Here is a 23,105-nt window from a genome sequence, read left to right on the forward strand (position 1 = left end):
AGGTACCATGTCTGAAGGGTTACTGTTGGTTCCAAAGGTACCATACTGAAAGTGTTTGGTGGAGACGGCGCTTTCCATGGCTTTAGTTGCGTTTAGATGCGTCCTAGTTGCAGGAGTGAAGTTAACCAATTTGCAACCTTAAGTGATGGGAGGGGCTTAAGAGAGCTTCCACTATTTTTTTTATACTAAGTTCAGTCACTTAACCAATTTATTCAGCCATTTTTTATTTAATCATGGCACCGATTACTTAAAATTAAACATTTCAAACAAAATCAGACTTTTCATTTCATCCTTTTCGATGGCCCCCTTCCCATTGGAATCCTGGATAATCAGTCCCACTTTTACCCCCGACATTGTCACCCCTGGGTGGCAGCTCCAAGGATTTAATTAAAATGATCCCCCTCCTTTGACAGTTCAGACAAAACCCGAGACGCAAATGTTTTCAAAGGCCTTTGTTTGCTATAGTCGCTTTAATATTTTAAAATCTTTCATGTTTTATAAATTGAGCTCCCAAGTTTCAGTTCCTCTTCAGGATTTGTGCACATATGATATTGCCTTGTGATTTTCTGTTGCCATTTGTTGATGTTATTTCACTTGCTATAGTCACGCTGTTCACTTGTACAGGACTTTGGTCAACATGAATAAACATAACTCATCTGGCCCTGGCTGTGAGATCAGAAACAAAAGATTCTTGACACAGTTGCTGGATTTCAACAAAACCTTTTTAATTTCACTGGTACTGTTTATAAAATCAGCGAGTCTGCTTTGATGCCAACTTAAACATGGTGTGTGTGTGATTTGTGTTTGTATATTTGAGGTGGGATTAGTGATTGTGTGTTGTTGAGAGTGTGCCGTGTGTTGGTACAGGTGAGGTGTCGTGTGTGGTCTATGTGTGTGTGTGTATGTGTGTGAATGTCAGATTGCTTGATAAGGCAACATGCAGTCATCAGTTTCCATTGGCCTCAAAGTAAAAACACACAAACCTGCTCCAGACACAAACACACACACACTTTGCTGGCTGAACCGGTTCTATATTAACACACACATAAATATACACACATACACACACACACACACACACACACACATACAGTACACACACACACACACACACACACACACACTGTTGCCGGGCAGACGAACAGTCAAAGGTGGCATCACACTGACTGAGAGGTGAAGAGAGTCCTCTGACTGGCTGAGAGAGTTGATGGACGGGAGCTTCAGAACAGCCAGGGTTCTGACTAGTTAGTGTGAAATAAAAAACTGCCCTAAAAACTACACATCCCAGAATTCAAGCTGTACACAGAACTACACATAAAGCTGATCCACGACAAAAACCCGAGCTCTCATTCTGCTCTCCGAGCGGACTGATTCCTCACAATGTTTTTCATCACAGACTTGTTTCTCCTGATGGCATGCAAACCGCTTTCACAAAGACTAAAAAGCAACTACACGATAACAAGAGGTGACCGGTATCAGCTGCTCACATTTCTTCCTTGAATTAACCCCTTACACCTAGTTTCCCTTTTAATTTCCCCTTGAGTAGCTTTAAATCTGAAAAAAATCTGACATATATTCTCTACCAGCCTGTTTGAACTCTTCCTTGAATCTTTTTGATGTTCACATTGAGGGAAATATTCAAAGACAAGATGTTTGTTTTTTTATGGTCATCACATTGAGTTATTATAATTGTACAGGGCAGCTTTTGAAGCGCATTCCCCTTGATATTCAGTTTGTAACCACTGGAGAGGTTGAAGATGTTAATCAGCTTCTTAATAACGCGTACATTCTTCTCCGAAGTTTGAGCAACACTGGTGAAAAAGGAGATGTCAGGGATTTCCATGAACCAGTCGGAGTTAAGGCACCGTCACACATGAGAAAATGGCCAGGGCGATATTCGTGCTGGATGTGGGCGGTGCCTGATGCTAATAAACACCGCAAATTATGATGTTATTGCTGCATTTACCATTATCTTGAGTTCCACGTCTGTCTCCCGTTAGCATCTCTCATGTGGGGCAGTTTATAATTTTCATGGCCAATGTCATGCAATATCAACTGGTTGCATGCAGTAACAATCAGTTTCTCCTTCACGTCAGGTCACTTCTTGGTAGATCGCCACCTAAAACTCAAAAGACTACTTTGACTGTTACCTTGAGGACTTGTTATGGCTCTCTGCTGTATTTCTATAAAGATAATATGTCGCCAAGTGAAACACTTTGGAAATTTTGGACCTTCAAACACTTCAACAAACCCTACGTCACTCTGATGACATGTTCAGGTAAAATGGGAGAGTCAGGTTTGTTTTTTTTAAATGGTTAAATTCATTTAGTAGTGATATCATACATTTATGAAATCTTTAATGTTACCAAACTTCCAACTTTTGCGTCATGCTTTCCCTGTTTTCTCGCTGCCTGTTTCCTTGCACTGGACTCACTGCATCACCTTTAATAATTCTGAGTCAGGTGGAATTTACACTTCTGGGTTAAATCGACGCAGTAGCTACGGCGTAGGCTCTACATCAATATAGAGCCTACGCCATCGCCTGACAAGCACCTCCCCGGAAATGTAACTACACGTCGCAGCGACGTTGGTGTGTCTTGTGTGTGATTTATCCTGGCTTCATATGAGCAGAGGAAATCTCAGCTAGTCGCTAGGCTAATTTATACAATGTAAAATGCCATAGACTTGTGCTAATAATGTTAGCATGTTGTATTTGTTTGGAAAACGTGTTCAGTATAAGACAGTTGTTTTGTCAGTGAACCTTGTGAGTTGTAATGGAGCCGAATTTTGTACCGTTACCTTTGTTAAATGTTGCTGTTGTCCCTGGTTTCAGTTGAGAGGAGGGAAAGTTTGCTGGTCGCTAGGCTAATTTATACAATGTAAAATGCCATAGGCTTATGCTAATAACATTAGCATGTTGTATTTGTGGGGAAAATGTGTCCAGATAAAGACAAGTGTTTGTCTGTGAATGCTGCGAGTTATAGTGAAGCTGATTTGTGTACTTGTGTTTGACATTGTCTCTATTAAACCATGTTTAATGTGTGTTTAATGTGTGTTTTGAATTAACTAAACTTTACAGCACTTCACAGAAACCTCCACCGCCAGCTAGTTCTTTAAAGGTGTAACTGCAGAGTGACACAGACACACCACCGCACAAGTATAAATGCTCACAACGGTATAGGTCACGTGCGCAGGCTGCAGCGTAGGGTCTGACGCATAAGTATAAATCCCGCTTCACAATGGCACTAAACATGTCTGCAATATTACAGGGGGCACACAAAAGCATAAGTTATGATTTTATGGCACCTGGTAGCCTAAAAACATGCTGGTTTCACTTCAGAGAAATGTCACATTTTAGCTGAGTGCATTACTCACACAAAACTTTCCCATAGAAACTTAAGTGTATTGTGAAAATATAATGATAATAAAAATGCAACATCCTTCAGCCATTTTTGGCATTACACCTTCTTTTAGCTGCAGTACTCCTATTACCAAAACCAACATTACAGATGGCTTTCCTTTCCTTTTCCTCTTTTTAAAAAATCTTTGCTCTGCCCACCCTCGTTATCTCAGACCAATAAAAATGATTGTTTTATGTACAGCACCTTTTTAGTAACAATGCAATAACGTGTTTGTCGACTTGCTGCTAATATTTAAAGAGCCAGACATGTAAAACCATATTTGTCCCATTTTACCCGACTTCACCCTGCTCCTTTGCAGGTCAAAGTTCAAAGCTGAACTCCAGGTGATGCGCAGATGTAAATCTGTTTTTCCACCGGAAGCGTATATTTTATTTTCCCCTTCGCTCGCTTTGAATGGAAGTAAACGGGGGTAAATTTCACTCATGTGTGACTGTGCCCTTAAAGAACCAAAATCTGCTTGTCGTCTCGCTTCGGCTTTGCTTATTTAGCCACAAATATTGAACGTTACAGAGAAATTGTGTGAAAATCTGAAACTAAACACCAACTTGCTCGTTTTCTCATGCATCACAAGAACACAATTCAAAGTTTCCGCTCTAACAGCTGAGAGAAATGAGCGTTGTGTATTGCTTCCTGGTTAATAACCCTGTTTCTAATATCGAGGCCAAACGCACACAAAGCCATACAAAGCTACACAGAATAGCTGCTACTCTACAGTTACAACACGAGACAAGTCATTCTACACATCTGTGCATGCAGTCTACTGTAGCTAACTAACTAACTACTGCACACGTAACAGAAGGATATCTGTCCTTGATGCACCATTCCCTGCACAAGCCTCTGGAGATTTATTTTATACGCCAGCAGCTACACATGCACACACACACACACACACACACACACACGTAGATAAGCTAACATGGACACACAGGCACACAAACAGCAGATCACACACCCTCTCATACCCTGCCTCAGTCACTCAGTGACTTACTGTTATTGTTAAGGAATGCAGAGGCTTTACTGTATTTTACTGTATTTACATACCCAAAAAATTCCCAACGGTTGCCCGGTGTGTGTGGCTGTGCTGGCATTTGCGGTGTACTGTATGTGTGTGTGTGTGTGTGTTTAATGTGTGTGTTAAGTGAAGGTGTGTATCTTTTGTTTGTGTGTACGTGTGTGTTTGTGAGATTTCCCTATCGGTTGGTAGGCGAGGGTGGTTGGCGAGGGGAGGGGGGGCTGTAACAACAACAGGGTTCATATCAGGACGACACTAACACACAGGTGAGGTGGAGACGGGCAGTGGAGGAAAAGCTACAGGCTGCAGAAAATCAGAGGGGAGGAGACAGGGTGAGGACAGGTGGCAGCGGGATGCTGCTGCTGGGAGGGTGGGGGTAAATGGGGGCATCACGGAGTGACGAGGCAGAGGGGGAGATAGGGGCTGAGGTGCGGCATCCGGAAGAGTCTGTTTCAGTTGATTTTGGTTCTGTAAAGTCACAAAAAAATATGTTGAACATCTGGAGTCTGGTACAGCGAGGCAAGGGTAGCGAGGGACCGCTGGAGAGCACGGGAAGGAAGGTCCTGAAGACGACTAGTAACCCTGGAAGAAAGGAGGGAGAGAGGAAACACGTCAGCTGTGGGAGACGTACTCAAATTCTTTAGTCGGATAAAAGTAGAAACACCACAATGTAAGAAAAATAGGCCTTTAAATGTTAAAAGGGCACTCTGCAGAGATTAACCATCAAGATCAGCTTACTGGTTACTGAGCAGTGGTGGAAAGTAACTACATACATTTACTCAAGTACTGTATTTTAACCCGTTCAGATCCTCCTCAGAGTGAATTTAACGTTAGGGTCCACTGCATTAATGTGTTCCGTGAAGGTTTCCACTTCCTCAGTTTTGATCTTGACCCAGGTGTCGTCCACATACCTGAACCAGTGGCTAGGAGCAGTTCCTCTAAAGGTGGTCAGAGCTCTCTTGTCCACATCTTCCATGTAAAGATTGGCCACTAGAGGGGACACCGGTGAGCCCATAGCACAGCTGTGCTTTGTCTGTAAAAACCCTCGCTGTACTTGAAGTAGGTGGTGGTCAAACTAAGATCGAGCAGGTCACAAATGTGGTCTGGGTGAAGTTGGTCCTGTCTGGAAAGGAGCTGTCTGGTAGCAGATGTGTCCTCACGGTCTTAACTGCTTCTTTGTTGGGAATGTAAGGATACCATAGTTTCGTCAGAGTCCAGTGTTATCTCTCTGGTCTTGTTGGTAAAATCCCGAGAGTTCCTTATATGATGTAGAGAGTTGCCAACCAGGGGAGCTATGCTATGCTATTTATGATTAATAATGTTTGTGGTTTGATATGGCAACAAATTTGACCAATTTTATCAACAGTAACAAGATAAGACGCTGTTAATTAGGAGATACTCAGTTGAGGACATTGGGATTTTACTGTTGTCTTGTTTGAAGACACTGGGCCTTAATTATCGTTGACAAAGTTTAGTTTTTTTTTTTACACTTATTCGGTACTACTGATCCCAAATAGCTAGGTGAAAATAAAAATACATACCAAACAAAAGTTCGGGTCTCAGGTCTATACATGTGGTAGAACAAAGTACAAAGTCTTAAGGCCAAAACACACCGGTGGTGGGTGTTTTCTATTTACAAACCCACACCGCCGGTGGCTCGACGCGTGTCGACGTGCCACAGCACTTTACGCTATTGTCCTATTTTTCCAGCGTCGCCGCCCTTGAAAAAGCGCTATTTTGTACTTCCCAGCCTAGCGGACTGGAGTGTGCAATAGAAATCTGGTTGATGCCCCGCAGCGTGACGCTTTTTGTGTGTGTTGGGGGCGGCACTTGACTCGTGTCATCGCCGCCGACATATGATGCCGCTGGTGTGTTTTGGCCTTTACATAATTGAAATACCTTGATAAAGAATCACAGAGTGAGTAAATGTATTTAGTTTCTCTCCACCTTAGAAACATTCATATCATTAGTGCACTTGGCCAAATGAGTCACACATAATTTGATCTGACTGAGCTGCTTCTCATAAATGATCTGCTGTGCTTTGATACCAACAGCCGTCTGAACTTGTTTTCTTACCTCTCCTCCTTCCCCACCCTGCTCCATTCCCCCATATTCTCCCTGCAAGACGAAACAAGAAGAGTGAGAACAAGTTAGACACATAAAAAGAGGTGGAGTAGAGATGATGAAAGGATGAGGTGATGGCAGGGCGGAGGGGCCTCAAGCACCGAAGGCCATCTAGCTTTCGTTTTCCTCCAACTCTGATATAATAAAGCAGTTAAGACTACAAAGACCATGCTGTAGGATTGTCTCGGGTCTTATTATCATGCTCAAGAGTTCCAAGGGGGTTCGGTTAGTTGATTAGAGCTTTACAACATGTTGCCGGGCTCCAGGTGCACAGGCCTTGCTCAGCCTGAGCAGTGCATGAAGCCATTTTGGTGCATGCCATGAATATATTCACTAGCTAATCTGACGTGCTGGAGATGTGGCTTAGCACATGTAGGTTACTTAATGCTACCCAGGAGAGCTACATGGTTAGAAATGGAGAGTTTTAGTATCATTGTTGCCTAAACCACACCAATGAGTGAGCGTCTGAGAGGTCAGAGGAAAATGTTGGCTATATTCAGAGTAGGAAATTGTGACATGTTTTTATGCTGTTAAACAATCAATGGAAACAATAATAATGAAAGCAAAAAAGAGACATAAGTATTTGAATTTTACAGCCGCTGAATACTTAATTGCAAAAGGTAAACATCTCTGAATTCATGATTTTGAAATATTTAACTTTGAAAAACAGAACTAAATTTATTTGTTCTGAATTTACCGCTTTGAAATTAAAACATGAAATTTTAGTTATTTGCAATTTTAAAAACTGAATTTGCATATATTTTTTGTCAATGTTCAGAAATTTAGATTAAAAAAAAAAAAAGAAAGTTTCAGAATTTCCAAAATTAGATTCAGGTTACTCAGATCGCCTCACAGCAAGAGGGTTGCTGGTTCAGCGTGGGTTTTCTCCAGGTGCTCCAGCTTCCTCCCACAGTCCAAAGACATGCAGGTTAACTGGTGACTCTAAATTGTCCGTAGGTGTGAATGTGAGTGTGAATGGTTGTCTGTCTCTATGTGTCAGCCCTGAGATAGTCTGGTGACCTGTCCAGGGTGTACCCTGCCTCTCACCTAATTTCAGCTGGGATAGGCTCCAGCCCCCCCGCTACCCCTAATATGAGAAGCAGTTACTGAAATTGAATGAGATTCAGGTTGCTCAAATTTGATTGGTTAAATTCAGATTCAAAAATTCAACTGGTCAAAACAACAGGTTTAACTATCCTGTCCTGGGAAGCCCAGATGCAGTGCTGGACCTAACACGATTGGCAACCGAGGCAAGCTTATCCTGAGGCACAGTAAGAGAATACATTAATTCATTTACTCATTCATATTCATTTTTGCAAATTTCATCTTCTTGTTTTTGCACTGCACCCCGCATGGCTTTTGTCTTTTCATTTCCATTCACTCTACTGCTAGTCACACACATTTCCCTTATGTTCAATGTTTTTAAATATAACATCACTGCCCAAATGTTGCTGTTTAAATTTTCTCAGCTTAAAACATTTTTTATATTCCAAAACTTGAATTTTTGGATCTTAATTTGTGAACACTGGGAAAAAACTTTCAAAAACATTCAGTTACATGGTTCTTAACGTAAAATATTTCAATGCCACAATATCATTGGTGCTTTAATTTCATTATTGACAATTCAGCGGGTGTTAAAATTCAATTACTCATGTCTCTTATTTGCTTCCACATTTATCCAAATACTTCAGCATGTTTTGTCCATTTTAATTTCAGAAGCATCACAGCAGCTTGTGTTTCTTCTTTCCCCTGCTGACGCTCACTTAGTCTGTTGTGGGCTCTTAGCTAATATACACTGAGTTGCCAGTTTATTAGGTACACTTGTGCCATTTAATGTAACCCAACACAACAGTCCTGCAGTAAATCCTACCTAAAAACATTCTGCAGGAAAAGTCAGATTTATTGCAGGTAAATTGGATTAGATTGTACAGGCATAACCAATAAAGTGGTAACTTTGTGCATGTAGCATGCAGTGTATCCCCCCCTCTGGCTGTGGTCGAATAGTCAAGAAAAATGACATCCTATGTCTCTTCCTAAAAACTTTTCCTTGACCTCAATGGAAAATGTCATGGGGTCAAGGAAAGATGGATAAGAGAACTCATGATGACTCAGAAGAAGACAACCTCTGTGCTAAAAGAATCCAACTGCACTTACACTTAGCTACGTAATTATGCAATGTTGTTGACATGGGTCTTCTGTGCATAGTGAAACTACAATATGCTACTACTTACGAAGACGGACTACGAAAGGTGTATCTTAGATGTCCCTTGAACTCTTCTAGTATTTTTCTGATCAGTCTAACATGTTTTTTGCAAAGTTTTACATTCCTACAAGTAAAGTTGAGTGAGCAAAACCTCACCTTCACATTTTCAAGAAAGGAAGTGATCTATAGAGACAGAGCGCAATGCGTCATAATCTGAAAGCCACACCCCCAAAGGGGAAACGAGGCCAAAGATACTGTATTATAACAAGATGGCCCACCTACAATATACCCCCATTGTATGATATGGTATACATTTCCGGTCTCCTATGTAGGCGTTGTCCCCCGTAGCCCAATCAAAGACGATGGAGAACCGCCAATCCCGTTGTCGGATACGACATGAAACTACTCCAGTTAGCTCAATCATGTTGTAACTAAGACATCCACTGGAAAAAAATATTTTTTTAATCCAGTATCTTTGGTAAAACTGCACTGATTTCAGCACCAGAGAGGAGCTTTCTGTTGCCAAATCTCGTGAGAGTGTGTTTTGGTGCATTTTGGTGTCGGAATGTTCTGAAGATATGTGGCTTGTGATAAATGGGTCTAATATTTGCTTCCGTGACTATGGGGCGAAAGAATCGGCCATAATCTGTAATCACGTTCATTTCTCCCACTGAAGTCAATGGACTCAGGACCTGCTGTTAGTCTGGTCGCGAACCCCACGTGACACTGATACAGGAAACTGACTCGCAGTGGACCGTCTTGGTTTATCCACTGTCTTTGAGGAGGCCCGCTTTCCCCTCCATTCCCCGCCTGTTGAGTTTTCACTAAGCCCAAATGCCGAAAAGTTGCTGTGTGGTGGGCTGCACGGCCAATAAAAACCCAGAGCTTAGCTTTTATCAGCTGCCGAGCAGAAAAACAGAACCTTGTAGAAGACAAAAATGGATACAGACAATAAAACGTGAGGCTTGAACAGGGAAGAAATTGTGGAGCAAACACTTTGTCAAACCCTTGAAATGTATTTTTTAGAGTAACAGTTAACTGTATTTATGTCCGTGAGCTAAAGCATTGACAGTATGAATACAAATTCTGTTATAATTGTGCCCAGCGCTCCGCGACTCAAGCAGTCCATTCCAGTGGTCCGCTCTATCTACCAGCATGTAGAGGCATGTCTTAAAACAACAATGTGTGCCAGTAGGAGCAGGCTGACAGCTGTTTGTTTCTTTGCTCCTGGTTAGAGTGAAGAATGGGGAAAGAAGAAGTCTGTGGCTCATAGCCATCAAACGGCAGGGTACAGACGGAAAGCCAGTCACTACACCTAGCGTTACATCTGTGGCAGGCACTTCATCACAGGTTAGTTGGCTAACGTTAGCTAGCTAGCTAAAGTCAGTTGATCTCAACAATAACATGAGATATTCAAAGCCAAGAAGTTAATTCTAATGAATGTTGAGTAATGAATCGACAGGACATGAATTGAATGAATGAATTGACAAGGTCATTCGTCCACACAGAGGCTAGACTCACAAGTCAGTCTTTAGACACTTTGCTTAACTAAAGACTGATGACTTTCTCCTTGATTTTGTGTTTAGATGGGCGGATACAATTTCAGAGTTTAAAAAAACTCCCTTCGTTGCAGAACCAATAGTAAATCTGCAGGGCGGTCCTTCGGTGGCTCGCTGAACTCTTGTGCTCGTAAACACAGTCCGACTAGAAACACGTGTAGCGGTACAAAATGGCTCAGGTCGCTGTAAGTCCTTCATTTCCACAATCTTGTGGACTGAGCACACGTTTGATAAAACGGAGTTAAATCTCTCGGCATCCATTTTCAAGCTCTCTGTGTGTTTGTGTCCTTGCGGACGAGAAAAGGGGGAGCGCACATTTCCAGGAGTGCGCGTCCTTTTCAAAAATGCAAGAGGCATTGCTTTGTTGCCGGCCGCTTTCGCCGGTGTGTCAAACACACTTTAGAAAGGAGTGTCCCCAGACTATCAGAAGCTGGAGAGCTCTGATTGTCTGGTGGCGAGACTACACAGAGGCTGGCAGCTGAAAAGGGCACACACCTCCTATCATTTTAACTTTCTCGTTGTACCGAAGGCGATCAGGACCTCTTAAACTCTCTCCGTTGCATGTAGCCTGACTGGCCATTTCATCCGAAGGGGAAAGACTCAACTGATTTGTTTTGATTTACACTTTATGTGTGTGAAGAGCTCTGCCGCCAGTCAAAATCCCATGTTTCTATCACCTATGATGTCACCGGCGCGCCACCTGTTGTAGCCTTGTTGAAGTCATGTATTGCACTAACTTTAATTTGGGAAACTAGCTTAGCTCTGAAGAAGCACAGAGGTATTTTAAAAGAAGCACAGGAGCAGCACACTGATGATGTCAGAGGACTGCAATGTTTGTCCAGGAGCACGATGTGGGATGTTGATCCAGGATCATGCCCAACTTGGCAAAATCATATTGCATGTAATAGACATATGGCTTGTTTTCATGAATGGCAAAATGGCGTGTCACTTGAACTGTTGCTGCCGCAAGCTAACGTGGGACGGCATTATCTCCTTTCCTTTCGTAAAGGATGGTCCAGTGTATCCTATGCAAAAGGAGATAAGAAAGGAAGCACTGAGGCACCTTTCCTTAGCATTTAAAGAATTCAACCAGCTCTTGTCATGGCTGCCACTTAGATACTTTCAGGTCATGACACTCAGTAAGGAACCTTCCAAAGAAGAAAAAAAAAAAAGACTATTCCACCGCAGCCCGTGTTTCTCCTTCACTCCAGCCCACCCCAGCATGACCTATGACCCCACACTGCTCTGTCCAATATGCACCTCGTATACAGGCTCCTCCTATCAGGGAAACACAGATGAGACACACAACATGAACAACAAAAGCGGAGAACAACAGCGACACAGAACGACACACAAGACAGAAGCACTGCCACAGTATTGTGACAAAAGAAGTGACACACAAGACAAAAAAACTATTTTAAAAAAAAAAAAAAAAGACATGCATAAGGCACAAAAGTTAGATGAAGGCCATCTAACATCTGAGTCAAGTGTCACAAAGTAAACAAATATTTTCAATAATTGTAATATAACTGTGTGGTATACGTGGGCTTTAATGGATGTGGCATATATTAAGACCAGGTTAAAACAGTACATAGTTACTAATACAGTGCAAATACATAATGATTCACATTCTCATGTTCATGTTGGTCCTTTTAGTGACAATTGACTGATGAATCAAGATAAACACTGCTGATGATCAATTAATAATTTAAGTAAAGCTAGACTGATAAATCAACCACACTAATATAAGTTACAAGACAATCTGTTACAGAAATGTATCCGTATCAAGATTGTTTCATCTATTTTATGCTTTTTTTTAAAAAAAATATATATTGGCTGACTTATTCAATAAAAATATCGATAACAGTCTCTGCCTCAAAAATCCAGTACGCCACTGTAAATGCCAGATTTAGTTTGGTCAGCTACACTTTTCTCCATCAACTGTACCTAATCCCTCAAAAGTTACACTGGTATAATCCTACAATTCCAAATATCTGTTTCAGATGGCACTGCACAAAATTAACATTTTGATTTGTGTGACATACTCACTAAAATGATGCACACAAAATTCAATTTCTCTTAGGAAATGTTTAAATTTGAAACTAAATCAAAGCTCCAGGAAATTTATTAACATAGCTCCTGCTGTTTCCTGGAAGCATATTGCACTAAGCAGGGGTCGTATTCACAGACATTCTGAGAATATTCTCACAGAGTTCCTCACTTAGCCTAAAACCTTTAGTAAGAAGTCCTAGCTTAGGAATGATTTAGGAAAGTTCGCAGAGCAAGTCTGAGGAAAGGAAGGGATAGAAACTTTTACCCCAGTAAGGAGGTGTGGTTGACCCTGTTGCTAGGTGTGATGTATTCTTTTAACAGATGTGATTGGTTGTCAGGTGGCCACCATTTTCCCCTCTGATTAAGAAAGTCTTAAACCTCTTAAAATTCCTCCTCTCTGCTCTTAACAGTTTTTCACCTTCGGAGTTCTTTTAAGGTCTGAGATGCTCCGTGAATAACTTATCTTTACCAGGACCTAGTCTTAACTTTAAGGGGAGATTCTAAGAAAAGAATTTTCTTTGAAAGAATTTTGTCACTAAGAATGACTCTACGAGGAAGCTTTGTGAATACGGCCCCTAGAAGTCAGATTCCCCCCCTCTCTATATCAAAGTGGACATCAGAAATGATGATCTGTATACCTCTAGAGAAGATCATCTATGTCCTGAAAAACAGGTGCGATGCCTTTTCAAAGATCTGGCAGCCTTTCATTGAATATATAGAAACATTACCTTAATCAACTGTGGATTCACTGTAATGTCTGAACTGGCTCCATTGTAAGCTAATAGTAACGCTCAGGTACAATGGTTGAGATATTTCAGTGATAAGAAGAGTCACAAAATACGTTTTTTTTTTGTTGTTGTTGTTTTTTTGTAACAGGTTCATTTTGTCACTATTTTATACACTGGTGTTTCCCAGTCTTTTTCCTGAAGGGACCCCTTTTCTATCAGAGTAAACTGACGACCCCTGACTAAGGCACATATTTCATGGATATATCATATTATATTCAATGCATAACAATTACAGTACAGCACAACGGATAATCTGTTCAATTAACCCAAATTATCTAAACTTCACAAATAACAATTTCATTTAGTTTTCCTCACAGAAATGAATGAAATCCTGAAATCTCTGCTGTACATATAGTTTCAAAGTTATCCAACACCCCTTGAAATCAAGAAGGCCCCGCGACCCTTTTTGAAACTTTGGCAACCCTCAACAGGGGTCGGGACCCACAGGTTGGGAACACTGAATTAATCAAAAGAAATCTGAGGATTAATTGACACAGGCTGCATTGGAGCTCTAATCCACTTATCTTAAATACCACTAAATAATCGGATGAGGTGCATCCTAATAAATATGAACAGAATCATCAAGAGACTGTGTGTTAATTTCACTGAAAGCATTGCTTTGATGTATAATTTTGTTGAACAGAGGAAACTGTAAATGAGATTTCTTTAACTCTCTGGAGGTCTCTGATGTGTTTAATGTGGAGAAACAGCTCCATCTAGTGGCTGACCTTAAACCAGCTGTCTATAAAAGATCACTGCATCAGTTTCGGGCTGACTTAAACTTGAGTCTGGACCTGCGAGTCTGTCGGAGCTTGTTGGAGCAGAAAATCACTCAAAGTTCATATATTTTCATGGTGCTGCGCACAGACATGTTTCTGTGGAGGCCATTGGTGTAACCCAATGTTATTGTGGTAACTGACCTGGCTGACCAGCCCGGTTGATGCGGCGACATTCTCGACCCCTTCCACTGTTGCCTGTGACACTTCATTGGCCCCAGCAACCGCTGTGTCTCCAACGATGTTGGCCTGGTCCACAGTCCTGTTGGCCACTGAGACGGGGGGGGGGGGAGTTAATGAAGCTGAAACACACTCAAATTATGCACAATGACAAAACACACACACCACCTGTATATTGACCTATCAAGAGACCTGGATACAGCATTCTAGGCAGGGCCTGTTCGTTCCTACCAAAGTTGCTCAGTGACTCATGAAGCCATAAAGCTTTGACTTCCCAGGTATTAAATTACCCAGATATTTCGCATCAACGGGCCAACAGAGCAAGCATATTGGCATCTTCACGCACAACAGGCTAACTTCAGCTGGCCAAGCAGCTTGCTTCCCCTTTAGCCCTCTGCTGACTTGAGTGGGGATAAAATGATTTCAACATGGGGCTCTTCTGGACTTTCCAAATGTTATTGGATCAAATGAATACAAAGAAAGAAGTCATTTTGTGGGGGTTGTGACGCTCAAAGAAATTAATCCACTGATTTACAGACGGGGAAAAAGGGACATGGGAAAAAGTCTTTTTGGGCCCAATGGCATCAGGTGCCACGAGCTGTAGTGACAGTTTGTCACGCTATGTCAAATTGGCGTCAAAGTCCAGCCCACTTTCTTGGAGTCATGCTCTTTGGCGCAGGTAAGGAAATCAACCAGATGTTCATTTGCCAAACCAACCCATTAGTCTTTGCCCGTTAAGTCTTTTCTATTGAAAAAACAAAAACTACAGTTTGAAAACACTTGGGACAAAATCTTTGCAAACTTTTTTTTCTCTCAGTTTTACAAGAGAAAGGCCATAAAGATTAAGACTAACTGGTCGACTAGTTTGGGAAATGTATGTTTGATTAATCACCCCACCTCCATTAAAGAGCAGGGCTGTGGATAACAAAGTCCCAAAATGAAGCTATGGAGATGATTTTAATTCACATTTTGGTATCGTCCTGGGCAAAGACAGCAAACACCTGTAAGATCACAGAAGAACATCTGCAGATACAAACCACTGCCACATAATATTTGTACCCCCCCCTAAGGTTTGTGCTAAGACGTCACAAATAGAATTAGTAAATGTTAACTAATAAAAATAAAAAAGGCTAGCAGGTAAACAGCTTCTCTTACCTGTGTTTACTGATGACACAACTCCCTCCTTTGTCTTACTGCCTGAGGATCAAAGAGAGAATACAATTACACTCATGAAAATAACTCACTCTCCAACCTCCTGAGACCCTGTGTCCTCATATGAGGACGTCACATTTTGGGTTAACCAGACCTTGTACTTCATTCTACTTAACTCAGACCTGTTGTCCTCGTTCGTGGACTCTTCTTTGTGCCATCTAGTGGTAGTAAGAGCACAATACACTAATCCATGTAAAAACAAGATGGCAGCCATTTCTGCCAAGTCAGTCTGCAGCTGATCACGACACAAAAGTGGACAAGATCCAAAACTAGGGCCCGACCAATAAGGATTTTTTGGGGCCGATGCCGATTCCGATATTAGGGAATAAAAAAATCCGATAACCAATACATTGGCCGATTAAATTTTTACGTTTTTCAATTTAAACCCCCCGAAATACCTGCTTTTGATGGCTTAAATATAGTTCAAATACTCGTTACAAAGATATAAATTGAAGGAAGAACATTTTACTATTTTCAAATACTTTTATTATCAGAAATTGTGTGGAACAAGCAGCATATGAACAATTTGAACACAAGAAAATCAAAAATATGATGTGCAAAAAGGCAGTAAACCTCTGGGAAATAACACAAGGACATCATTTCTAAGTAAAACACCATATTCCCTGCATTTTATTAGTGATGAAAATATAAGTGTTAACATCGGCATCAATCGGCCAACTTTTGCCCTAATATTGGCTATAATCGGCTGATTAAATCGGCCAGCCGATAAATCGGTCGGCCCTATCCAAAACCTGATCACATTTTATGGTTGAAACTTATACATGATTGATAACTTTTGTAGTTTGATATGCCCTACGCTCATAGGTGCTATATCGTACATCCTACTCTTTGTGGGTGTGAACCCTTAGAGAGTCGTTGAGGTCACGACGAGTCATGACCCACCTGTCATGTGGGTCGTTAGGGTTAGATGAGACCAGTTGTGAATGGATATGAAGTCGTCTGGGGAGGGATCCCAGGACTGCATTGTAGGTGGATAAGTGGTGTCGTAGGCCACCTCCTCTGTTTAACGATGGTCGTTCTAATTTGACGTAGATGAAGAAGCATGAAAGAAACCCTCTACGTCAAACTAGTTAAACAGAGGAGGTGACCTACGACACCATTTATCACCCACCTACAATGCAGTCTTGGGATCCCTCCCCATTCACACCTGGTCCCATCTAACCCTAACGACCCACATGATGGCCAGGTGGGTCAACAACTCACATGTGACCCAAACAACTCTGTAAGGGTTCACACCCACACAGAGTTTAAAGCCTGCAACTCTGCACCAGTCCTTTAGAACTGAACAAACTTCTTGGATGAGAGGTGAAACGTCTTCAAATAACGCAAGAAAGTCCAGTTGCCTACGATAAAGCACTTATGATTACCATGACCTGGATGACTGAGAATCTTCACCGAAGATTTGCCCTACAAATTTTTGGCAATTTTAGCAACAGTAAAAAGCTAAGACACTGATAATTAGAGAGTACTTGTTTAAGGACACTGGGACTTTATTATTGTTGACAATGTTTAGTTTTTTATACTTATCAGGTCCTCCTGATTCCAAATAGCTAGAAGAAATTAAAAATACACACCAAACAAAAGTTTGGGTCCCAGGCGTTTAATGGAAAAGTTACAAATTTTACAATTCCTATGTTTGTTTGTCATGTTGGAGGTTTTCATTGTTTTAGTTACATTTTCTTTTGATTAATTCTATATTGTGTATTGTATTGTGTAGATTAGTTTTATTCATCAATAAATCAAATGGTGACCCTTACTGTACACCTAACTGATGTTTTGATAAATGTATTAATTCATCTTGTAGTATTCAGAAGACAATTTGTTGAAACCATGATAATCATGGGACGTTGCTGATACAATTAAAATGTAAACGTTCATCCCTGTACTTTACTTTCACTTTGAAAAACAAATTTTTGGATGTTAATTTTCATACATTTTAAATACCAACATGTACTACGAACATCATAGAAGTTCGAATGTTCTAACTAACATTTATCTTCCCTTTTCGAACATTTATTAGCAGCTGTTTTCTCACAAGTACTCTGACATATCCCTGCTGAAGATGTCAGCAGTCTCCATTGTTCTTTCCAAAATTTCATTTATAGGGCCAGTGTATAGGATTCAGGGGCATATATTGGCAGAAATGGAATATAAAGTAATAGTTTGGCAATTGGATTTCACATCAGTAACCATAGTTAGAGTCCCCTTCGCAACAAGACCATCGGAAATACAGATTTTTTTTTTATATGTTAAACTGCTTTATTTGATGTTTGTACCGGTTTAAGTCACCAGGTGTGTTTGTTTTGGAGAGGAGGAGACCTCTGTGGATAATTCAGCTCCCGGTAAAAACTTCCTCAACATTGAACACTGAAGGAATTCTAACCGGGAGAAGTTTCAGCTGGTTGCAACCTGCAATTTTTCACCACTAGATGCCACTAAACTCCCTAAATCTCTCACACAGTTTCTTCAAAGACGTGGTGTCCTTTCACTAATGCATTTCCTTGGATTCTAAAGGTGAGCGTGGTTGGATTATTTAATTTTCTGTTCTCTCTCCCTCTCACTCTCTGTCTCTCGATAAAGCTTAGCTGTGTTTTGTGAAAATACTAGAAAACATCTTGTGAACAGCGGCACCTCTCTGCATTTCCCTCTCTGCTCCCCAGCACTGTGCTCATTATAGTATGATCCCAAGCAGATTAAATTGTGGTTATATAATCTGCCAGAGTGAGGGATAGAAGGAGGGAAATATCTGCTCTAAGAGATGAAAGGGACGGGAGGAAGGTAGAAACTAAGGGAGAATAAATCTGCGGAATGACACGATTTCGTGCACACCGACTGTCCCCTCTTTCACACAGATGCTGCAATTTACGGTGTCCTGCATCCACCCATCCTCTCTTTCACTCTCTCCCTCTGTCTCCTGCTTCCCTCCATCTCCCTGCACGCTCCCTGTGCTACATGTGCCACGTGCCTGAGTACTGAGCAGTACTGCAGTACAGCCCAACACACACACACACACACTCTCTCACACACACACTGCAATGACACAGCTTCTTCCTCCCAGTCAACAGAGGGGAGCCACCATGGTGTCACCATGAATACCTGTATGTGAGCCTGTGGTGATCTCTCTGTCGCCATCATACAGAACACACTGTTATCTATGAAGATGAAGATTACATTTGGGCAGATGCAGTTCCAGCTGATGCACAGGACACCGCTCAGCATATAACCAGAAATAGAAAGACATTTATGAAATAATATCCAGATCGAGAGCTTGACTCAATACATAAGGATTGCACGGATTAGAGTGTGTGAATAATTTTTCCTGTTATGAAATTACGTGAAAATATATGGCTTTAGTTTTCCAGAGAGGGATTTGTGCTTTGGCTCAGACATGTCCCGGATTCAATGAAAGATCTTATCAATGATGACATTTGCACCAATGGAACACATAATATATGCACTGAGATGTTCACATTTGATACAATTACTACATATATATGTACAAAAGAAAGCTGTGTAAGAGAGGTAATGAGCTGAGGGCGCTATAAACCCATGATTAAAAAATAAGAACAACATAAATCATAATAAATAAGGGATGTAAAGGCAGTTACAAATTAGTGTTGAAATTATTTAATAGCACGACTGCAGAAGCATAAATCCCTGTCTGGAAGACTGACCAAAGACACTTTTTAATATCATCGCAGAAAATCAGCATCCTGATTTTTTTTTTCCTTGTGTATTATTGATGAGACTTTTGGGAGTATTATTCATTCATTAAAAACATGGACAGTACAGTGCTTCCATCCTAATCAACCAACCCTTAAACTGGACTTAAAGGGGGACACAGGGAACACGTCCCTCTCAATATTTACAGCATGTGCATTTGTCCCCCACAGTAAAAACATTAAAGAGGCAGAGGACTTTCATTTGATGCAGGAAAGGCATAAATTGCTGTGTAAACATTTACTGGAGTGTCTGACACTCAGTATTTCCTGGGGGAGGACCTCCAACCTCCCCTGGACCTCCAACCTCCCCTGTTTCACATATGTGTTGAAACAGTGTTGAAACAAAATCTACGCCCTCGCATCCAGCTGTCTGACCGGCTTCGGCCTGTTTGTGAACGCAGGCGTGCAGACCTTGATACTGTGTACCCACACTCAAACGTTGACGTATGCACTCTGCTGCAGGCAGTTACAGTGGTTTATCGGCGCCATCGACCCTCCTCACTTCAGCGATCACACCCCCCCCCCTTCGTGATTTGCGTTACCATTTTCTTTTTCCTCCATTTACTTTGCTCTACATCTCGAAGTCACCCCACCTTCTCCTTTACCAGAGCTTGTCACCAACCTGCACTCTCTGCAACATCCAGGTTTCATTTTCCAGTGAGTGTCATCCCTCCACCCTCCGTCATCCCTCTTTCTGCCCCTCCATCTGTTCATACAGGAGCCACGGGACTAGAAGCTCAAAGCTCTTTCTGACATAACACCCCTCCCTTCTCTCCCCCTCTTTTCTCTCCCCCTGCATCCCTCCATCTTTCACGGTGATGTTGGGGGAAGGGGGGTGGGGGTGGGGGGGGGGGGGGGGGTGGTTAGTCATCACAGAAGCACACACTGGCAGGCAAATCCTGCTGCTGCAACACCACAAACGCGCACACACACGTTCTTGCATCAACACGAGGATGGGGTGAGGGTGGAGGGTGAGTTGGGAGGGGGGAGGGGGGAAAGGAGGTGGGGGGTGGCGAGAGCAAATTGCTGCAGTGCTCAAGTGATCCTTGCCCTGTCTCATCTCCCTCCCCACTCTCTCAGCTCGTGCACGCATACCGTTGCATTTTTTTCCATCACTGTCATTAAGGTCTTTGAAGCTGCTGTGTGACGGTCAGTTCCGAGAGCCGAAGGGACGGACTGCGGACCACGACGAAGACTTTCATGCCGCTAACTCCTCACCCACCCTCCTACTTTTACAACGCCCCTCCCCTCTCGGGCGGCCTAAAAGCCTGGTACTCGAGGTAACCTTGAGATGTGACGCATTTGCTGCTTGAGCTCAAAGTGCAGGGAACCACAGCGTGACCATAAAGCTTCTGGATCATTCTCAGCATCTTTATTGTGAATGTGTACATTTATCTGCAGATGTACCTCAGACAGCTTGTCAAATGTAGGTCAACTCAGTCTGCAAATTTAAAAATGGCTGATAAACTGAGTCTCTGGGGACTTTATCGCTGCACGGAGTCCATCACCGGACGTCCTACTCCACAATGTGAATAAAATAGGGCAGGAGATAAAAGCTTGAGGCAGCGCCATCGCAAGATCCTGCAGAATCCCTCTTTCCTCTCCTCTTTCTCTTTTACCCCCACCCCAAAAAAAGACAGACCAGTCCTCCACCAGCAACTGCCCAGCTCCCCATTTATAACTTTTTCCATCTCTTTCTCCATCTAAGTCCCCCTCCTCAGTCTGTCTATCCTTCTCTCTCTCTCTCTCTCTCAGACCCCCACCCTCTGCCCTGCACCAGTCCTGCAGCAGTATGTGCTCTCTCCATCCCCTCCTTTCTTCCTCTTCCTCCTCCTCCTCCTCCCTCTGTCCCTGTCGCTTCTCACAAGTGTCCCAGACATGGACACCCATGGGACCCCGCCTCAAACAGTGCAAAAACACATGATGCAACAACACAAATCCAAATATGAGTGCGTCTCCCCCAAACTTACCCACTTTTTTTTTTTTTTTGTTTAAAAAAAGAACTCGTGCAGCTCCACAGACAAGATGTGTTACGTACCTACATACATCACCCCTTCCTTGGTTTTGGCTGCTGCCTCCTCCATGCCGGCTTTGGTCTTCTCTGCGGCGGCCACCACCCCCTCCTTGGCCATGGAGAACCCCTTCATCAGTACATCCATCTTGGGCGATGAGACGGCTGGGCTCCCCTGCTCCAAATGGGCCTGGCTGGCTGGCTGGCTGGCTTGCTGGTGCTTACAGTGAGCGTGCAGAAGAGATGATGTGAGAGTGTGTGTGTCTTGTGTGAGTATGCGCGTGTGCGCTGGTGGCTCCTCCTCCCTTTTGGTGCTACAACAGAGGGCTGAGAGAACTGCACAGCAGGGCTACAGCACGCAGACTGAGAGACAGGGGGGGAGGAAACAGCCGGTATGCACAAGATGGAGAGAGGAGGAGGAGGAGGAGGAGGAGGAGGAGGAGGAGAGACGGCCGGATGCTGCAGCATTTTCAAGTCATGCTGCAACCCCGCGCTTCAGCCACACCTCCACCCGTCATCCATCTTTCTCCTGATGACTCTCACTCAAGCTCAGTGCAGCCTCCAGCCTGCTGTTTGCATATTCTGATTGACAGTTTGCTCTGGACACACCTTTCTAGATGCTGAGCTTGTGAGCTCTGTTACATAACCAGCAGAGCATCAGCACTGGAAGCAGAGAGGATTTTTTCCCCCACATCATATGCCCTGTGAGATTCTGTCATGTAATCTGTAGTCACACAGCTCGTCCCAAAGATATGACTCGCTCTTCGTTTTTTCCTGAGTATTCCTCACATTGAGCACCCAGATGTCTGTGTACTGTGTATCACCATTTCATTTAACTGAATTAAGAGAGAAAAAGAGAGCACCTGCAGCCATTGCTAATCCTGTGAGGAGGGGAGAAAATGCTTTGTCATCGCCACCTGAATGAGTCACAACTGCCTCCATGCCCCCCCTCCCCCTCCACCTCCACCTCCTCGTCCCATTTCTCCCAGACATGCCAGCTCAGCAGAACCGCAATTCTGTGGACACTTCCACATGACAGCCGCTCCATTTTTGTTTCATTTTTGCTAGAACTTGTTTTATTCAAAGAGGAGAAAAGATGAGCGAAATAGTTGTGAACACAAACGAAAACAAGCTGCCGCCTCTCTATATTTTCTTTTTACATTCAGTCCATCAGACAGCCTATAAAACAACACCGAGGAGTAAAGTGATTTTTGGAACAGTGCAGTTTGCAGAGAGGAGGACCTCTCATATTGCCAGTCTTGCTGTACAGAATCGCACTGCCCTCTGGTGGCCTCAACACATACGACATCATGACACAGCATTATGGTTTACTGATGGTTCTCTTCAGACACGTTAAGGACTATTCAAGCATTTAATAAACAACTATTAAGTCTCAAGTCAGTTTCAAATTAATTTATTAAGTATCAAGAAACTAAAATGTAAAAGTGGTCAACTCCTGGTCGACTCAAAAGATGCACTAATCAATATCCTGCCTTGTGTAATAATGGATCCACAAATGCGTAAGTATGACTTCATGTGTATTTGCTGTGGCGAAACTCTTTACATTTGTAAAACCTGTAGCATTTCTATGTGAAATTAAAGTACGTGTTTACAGAGTAAAGTGGGATTTATACTTCTGCTGCAGACCCTTCGCCATAGCCTACGCACATCACCTACGCCATTGTGAGCATTTATACTTGCTATGTGCTGTAAAGTTTACTTGATTCAAAACACACATGAAAGGAAATGACCACTTTAGAATGAAAATACAAACAATACTTACTGACCCTCATGCTGACAAGAGGTCCAGTGTAGTTTTTTAATCCACAAAACTCGTTCGGGGTATCAGAGGATACAGCTAGCCGGAATAACAGCTACACTTGAAGTGCATGGAACCCACATTTTGAAAAATGTAATAAAACTCCGCTAATGCATATCGCGAGACTCGAGAACAAGAACGTCTCTGAACGTTCTCGAGTCTAGCATGAGTTGCAGGCTAACTGACCACCGTGAGAAATTATGC

The 23,105-nt window shown here is 42.5% G+C and overlaps 1 protein-coding gene across 2 annotated transcripts; it reads right to left on the reverse strand.

The window, feature by feature from the left end:
• Positions 1-704: 704 nt before the first annotated feature.
• sncgb (synuclein, gamma b (breast cancer-specific protein 1)) lies at positions 705-21,504 on the reverse strand. Of its 2 annotated transcripts, XM_049564193.1 has the most exons (6): positions 21,110-21,504; positions 15,272-15,313; positions 14,081-14,208; positions 11,581-11,598; positions 6,511-6,552; positions 705-5,016 (listed from the first exon to the last, which is right to left on the reverse strand). In XM_049564193.1, the coding sequence occupies exons 1-6, from the start codon at positions 21,228-21,230 to the stop codon at positions 5,008-5,010; spliced, it is 360 nt and encodes a 119-aa protein (XP_049420150.1). In that variant the 5' UTR covers positions 21,231-21,504; the 3' UTR covers positions 705-5,007. The 2 variants fall into 2 exon arrangements, with proteins under 2 accessions (XP_049420150.1, XP_049420151.1); XM_049564194.1 differs by lacking the exon at positions 11,581-11,598 and having other exon boundaries at positions 21,110-21,502.
• Positions 21,505-23,105: the final 1,601 nt, after the last annotated feature.

Source organism: Epinephelus fuscoguttatus, linkage group LG20, assembly GCF_011397635.1.
Source record: "Epinephelus fuscoguttatus linkage group LG20, E.fuscoguttatus.final_Chr_v1".
Lineage (NCBI taxonomy): Eukaryota > Metazoa > Chordata > Actinopteri > Perciformes > Serranidae > Epinephelus > Epinephelus fuscoguttatus.

What these genes read in the sequence shown, in the direction of transcription:
- sncgb (XM_049564193.1), bottom strand. Translation starts at nt 21,230, where the DNA reads ATGGATGTACTGATGAAGGGGTTCTCCATGGCCAAGGAGGGGGTGGTG. An exon ending in GGAAGGGGTGATGTATGTAG is followed by an intron (nt 15,314 to 21,109) that starts GTACGTAACACA and finishes TTTGATCCTCAG; the next exon opens with GCAGTAAGACAAAGGAGGGA. An exon ending in TGTGTCATCAGTAAACACAG is followed by an intron (nt 14,209 to 15,271) that starts GTAAGAGAAGCT and finishes CCCCCGTCTCAG; the next exon opens with TGGCCAACAGGACTGTGGAC.